The 5,047-nt window shown below is 63.6% G+C and overlaps 1 protein-coding gene across 1 annotated transcript in view; it reads right to left on the bottom strand.

The window, feature by feature from the left end:
- Window positions 1–5,047, bottom strand: part of CACNA1B (calcium voltage-gated channel subunit alpha1 B) — a 71,599-nt gene that overhangs the window by 2,575 nt on the left and 63,977 nt on the right. The window contains exons 20-24 of the mRNA XM_011369946.2: window positions 4,381–4,488; window positions 3,698–3,810; window positions 2,642–2,769; window positions 1,082–1,217; window positions 817–933 (exon numbers count right to left, since the gene is read on the bottom strand). Of these exons, the coding sequence (XP_011368248.1) occupies window positions 817–933; window positions 1,082–1,217; window positions 2,642–2,769; window positions 3,698–3,810; window positions 4,381–4,488 (602 nt within the window). The remainder of the gene's footprint in view (window positions 1–816; window positions 934–1,081; window positions 1,218–2,641; window positions 2,770–3,697; window positions 3,811–4,380; window positions 4,489–5,047) is intronic.

Below are 5,047 nucleotides of genomic sequence, written 5' to 3' on the forward strand. Positions count from 1 at the left end.
CCGCCAGGCCCTTCCCTGTCCTTGGAAAGCTCCGCCCACCGAGACCCACCCTCCCTCCACCAGGGTGTGGCAGGGGTGCCTCTGCGGTGTCTCCTCCCTCCCAGGCCAGCGGTGCCCAGGTGGGCATCATGGGGCAGTGGGCAGAAACAGGAGAAAGTAAGGGACTGGCAGCCACCACTAGTGGGAGTGAGAGCGACAAGTTATGAGAATACAGTGCACATTCCATGCACAGAACCAGAAGCACAGAGAGGAAGCGGGGGCAGGCCCTGGAGGTCTGAGGCCACGGACCAAGCCCTTCTCCAAGTCCCCGCCTGCCTAGCAAGTGAGAGCTGCGTCCCTGACACAGCCTCGGGTCAGCAGACCCCGCCTTGTGTCCTCGTGCGAGGGGCTCAGCCCAGGAAGCACACAGAGCCGCGGCCCCTGCCCGAGGCTTCCTGTGCAGTCACCGGCCCGTCCCAGAGGAGCAGGGGTGAAGGGGACACCACCTCCCGTGTCCAGAGGAAGATCAGGACAGGGCACCCTGGGAGCACTGAGGGCAGAGGGTGGACTGCGCTATGAGGCAGCACGTGCATGTTCCGGGGCAGCACAGCCGGGCAGGGGAGGTCTGGCCCAGAGACGAGAGGGCTGGGCGGCTCTCAGGGGCCTGGCCACAACTCCGGAGACAAGCCCCACATTCAGGGGTACCCAAGAGTTGACAGGCTGCAGAGCACTTGGGGAGGCTTCCCCCAACAAAGCCCATGCCTGGGACATGGCCGTCTCCCCATCTCCTCAGCCCCCTGCCCTACCCTCCCACACCCTGACCTCCCAGACACCCACCTGTGTCTCTGCTGCCAGGCGGGGCATGGAGGCCGCACGGCCCTGGCTCTCCAGCCCGGGTTGGGGCTCCCCGTCAGGGCCCCTCAGGGTCATGCTCTGCATCTGGACATCCACAGCCTGGGGTACAGCAGCCCCACAGTCACACCAATCCCATCCCACTCTCGTCTCTCCCCCATCCCGCCTCTCCTGCATCCCCTCACCCCCAACCCCCGTCTCGTCCCCACCTCCGTCTTGCCGCCCCACTCCCGGCCCTAGGAGTCCTCACTGGTTTTCTGGGCTGCACCACTGGGATCTCTGTCGAGTGGCCACGCTCTAGGGGCCTCCTTGCCTCACAGGGCACATCCTGGGTCCTTTGGGTGCCCCAGGAAACAGACTCCTTGATGCCACTCTCTTGGGTTTGTCTGTGGAGAAGGGAGGATTGTGCTGTTGGCTCAGAGGCCCGTATGCAGCAGAATGTCCACCCAAGATCTGGTCTGACTTGCTGGAGTCTCTGCTGGCCCCTGTTCTGGGCTAGAAGGGACCCAGACAGGGGATGTCCCTCATGTGCAGGCACTTCCAAGTGGAGGCACAGCAAGGGACACGAACCCAATGCTGAGGCTCAGAGTGGGCCAGCAAAGAGGGGACCCTGGCCACCCAGCCAAGGGACACCGGGGCCTACCACTTCTTGGTCTGGGGACATCTGGCAAGTCTGCAGCCTTCCACAGGACTCACATGTGCAGTGAGAGCAGGGACCATTCGGGCAAGGAGACCACAGGTGTGCAGCGCACTCCGTGCACAGTAGCTGAGGACAGCCGTCCACCTGGTGCCCAGCCACGGAAGCTGTTCTGCCTTCAGATCGAGGCTCCCATTGCCTCGGGGGGAGGCCCTCCCTGGCCACGCGCACCCCACCCGCCCTTCCCCCCATCAGCGCCTGTCTTGTTATATCACCCAAGTGGCGCTGAAACTGCCTGGTATCTGCCTGGGTTACTTCTGGTTCTAGTGTCCAATGAAGCGTTGCTGTATACTCTGTCACCCAGGTTGAGTGGCACCCATCACACTGAGGTCAAAGGTGGAGCCTGATGGCCTCGGCTGGCCACACATCACTGGGGTTTCATCTTCATCTTCCCAGGGCTGCAAGCACCCCCTGCGAGGCGGTATGTGGAGTCCTGGGAGGGGCTTCCTGGGGCTCTGGGAGCATTTGTGAGGGAGTGTTTGTAGTTCCGGTCAGGTTTTCCCAGAGTTGTGTGCAGGTGTGCCCCGGCCTGGCCAGGAACGTGTCTTAAAGGAGCCAGGAAGATTAGGGTACCAGCAGGACATGAGCAGAAAGGCGTGAGGACTGAGGTGGAGAAAAATAATTTCCTAACAATCTGCAGGCAACAGAGGCCGGTGAGGAGGCTGAGTCCAAGACCCCTCGTCCAAAAGACACAGACACGTGCAGTGGGAGGTGACAGTTGGAATCATGAACCATCTAAATTAATTGGCCTCAGTGCTAAGGCTACGGGAATTAATTTTAGAGTTCAGCACAGAAACCACTCGCAGCAGAGCTGGACTAGCTTTTGGGGGGACCCAAAATGAACATCTGGTGGAACTGGGCACAGGGCCAATCCCATGACAGATGGGACCTGGGGCCTCTCTGTGCGGGACTGCTGTTAAGGGAGCCACCGTGAGCGGCGAGGTGCAGAACCTGGTGTTCTGCTTCCCCTACACCGTGAACCTGCATTGCGGAGTGCTCACACCGCCCGAGTACTCGCACCACCCCGCAGTACTCACACCGCCTCATTCAGTGTTTGCACGCCCCGCCCACCGCATCCACGCCCCGCCCCGCCCCGCCCCGCCGAGTACTCACACTGCCCCGCCATTGCTGAGAGAGGTCGAGCTCTTCTGCTGAAGGAAAACCCGGGCCCCTCGGAGCACAGCCGGCTGTGTCTGCTCCAGCGTGGCCTTCAGAGGGTGAAACAGGGACACGGGACCCATCTGCAGAAGGGACACAGGAGCGAGGAAGAGCTGAGGCCAGGGTGGCCCCACAGACGCCCCGCACAAGTGCCCCAGCGACTGGCGGCACGGGGCTCCTCCTGTGACGGGAAACCTGCCTGTTCCCGCCGCCACCCCCACGTAGGGGCGGGCAGGGACCTGCTCCCAACCGGGTCTGAAAGTCCTGTTACTTCGTGGAGCCTCAGTTTCCCCAGCTACAAAATTTGGGGACCGGATCCAGTTACAAATGGCGAAAAGTTCACCTCCTCGTCAACTTGGACTGACTGGCGGAGGCGGCGGGAGCCGGGGTTGGGCGGAAGCCTGAGATTTCAGGGCTGGGGCGAGGTCTACGGCAGACAAGGGGACGCAGGGCTGTGGCGTGGGCATGAGACCCACCCACCCCGGGGCGAGTCCCCGTGCGCTCTGCACACCAGGCAACTTTCTAGACAGAGCCCCACACGGCCACCGACAGCCTGGCTGTGTGGGAAGGCGTCGCCTTCGAAGAGTGATAGGCCCCAAACCACCCCGGCCAGGGTCGAGGGTGGGACGAACGTGACCGCGGGCCGTAAGCGCAGCCTCCTTGGCCCCTGCCCGTGTCAGGAGCGAGCAGCTTCCTCCCACCTGCCAGACAACCCCCTCCTAACGCCCCGCCACTTAGAAACATGGCGTCCCCCGGGGCTGTGCTCAGCCGTCCTCTCTCCCGGCCCGGAACCCGAGCACCCCGCCTCGGGGGCTCCCCAACACCCCGGCTCCCCAACACAACCGGGCGGCAGGCTGACGGAAAGCACCGAGGCGCGTGAGGTCTGAGCCTGGGGGCTGCAGGGCCCTGTCTTCCTTTCCCACCAAACCTTCTCGGGAGGGGGGTGGGTTCCCAGGGCCGTCGGGCAGCTGAGGGCACCGGGGCCCCCTGTGGACATCTGGGGGCCGGTACCTGGGTCAGGCCTCCCGGGGCTTGGTGAGTCTGGTCCCTGCTGGTTTTGCTCTGTTTGTAGAAGTCGAAGATCATGAGGGCGGCGTAGACTTTTCCCACCGTCACCTCGTCGGCTGCGGTGCAGAGCGGGTGGGGGGCGGGGAGCGGGAGGGTGAAGTTGGGGAGGAAAGGGGATAGAGAGGCCACAGGAAACATGGGGTGGACTGCGGTGAGTCCGCAGGCCGCCACCAGGACTCCTGGACACGCTCGGGCGGGAGTGCGTGGCTCGGCTAAAGGGCCGGGCCCCAGCCAGGCCTCCAACGCGTCGGGCTGCCACCCGCGGTCCCCCTAGAGCTGTGCTACGCCCACTTCGCCGCCAGGGGGCCTCGGTCTCCCGACAGCTGGAGTCAGCTATCTTCAAGCACCTCGCCGCCTGGTGTGGGTGACGGTGGGGTCCCCCTGCCTTTGCTCCGGGCTTCCTGAAGTGAACTGCCTGCACGAGGGGTGCCACGGCTTTGCTGTACAGCTTCTCCCGCAGCTCCTGTGCACCCCCTCTCGAGGCCAGATTTCCCGCTGGCAGAAGCAGTCTAGACACTTGAGGTGAGCCCACCTCTCCAAGGCGACCAGACAGTCACCCTCACCCAGGCCTCCCTGCTCCGCCTCTGGGTGGGACACAAAAGGGGGACTCGGTCACCCTCACTTACGTTTATGGGGTGGCACCAGCAAATCCAGAGTCTTCTGGGGCAGATTGGCCCACACGGAGGAGATCTCCTTCCTCAGCTCTGCGTCGCACTGATGCTGCGTTGTGCCAGCTGGGGCAGGGCAGGGGTGGGAACGGGGAGGGAGGTGTTAAGGGCAAGCCCACAGCCCCCCGGGCGAGGACAGACAGGGCGGGAGGGGGTGTGCAGGGGAAGGCACCGCGTGGAGGCTGTCAGGAAGGAGGCACATGAGCTGAGCACTCGAGCATTGCACGTGTGCGTGTGCGCATCTGCACCTGGATGTGTGTGACTGCGCGTCTGCATGTGTGGTGGGGGAGGGGTGGCCGTGAGCATGGGGGAAGAACATGGTAGGGTCCCAGACACTCTCCATCTAAAAGCATTTATCAAGCACCTGCCACATGTCGCGTGCCGTTCTAGGTGAGGGGACAAAAGCAGAGGCGGCCTTCCTGGAGGCACTGACCGTCCATGGTGAAGGCGCAGTAAGTCACAACCCAGAGGTGAAGCCGAGGGGGCGGGAAGAGGAACCCCAGGAGGCCTGCGACTGTGGACGGGGGTCGGGAAAGGGAGGCATCTCGAGAAGGTGGTGGTGCGTGTGTGTGTGAGACCTTGCAAGTAGAAAGGGACCAGCCTGGCGTGTCGCGCTGAGCCAGGA

Source organism: Pteropus vampyrus, unplaced genomic scaffold (assembly GCF_000151845.1).
Source record: "Pteropus vampyrus isolate Shadow unplaced genomic scaffold, Pvam_2.0 Scaffold157, whole genome shotgun sequence".
Classification (NCBI taxonomy): Eukaryota; Metazoa; Chordata; class Mammalia; order Chiroptera; family Pteropodidae; genus Pteropus; species Pteropus vampyrus.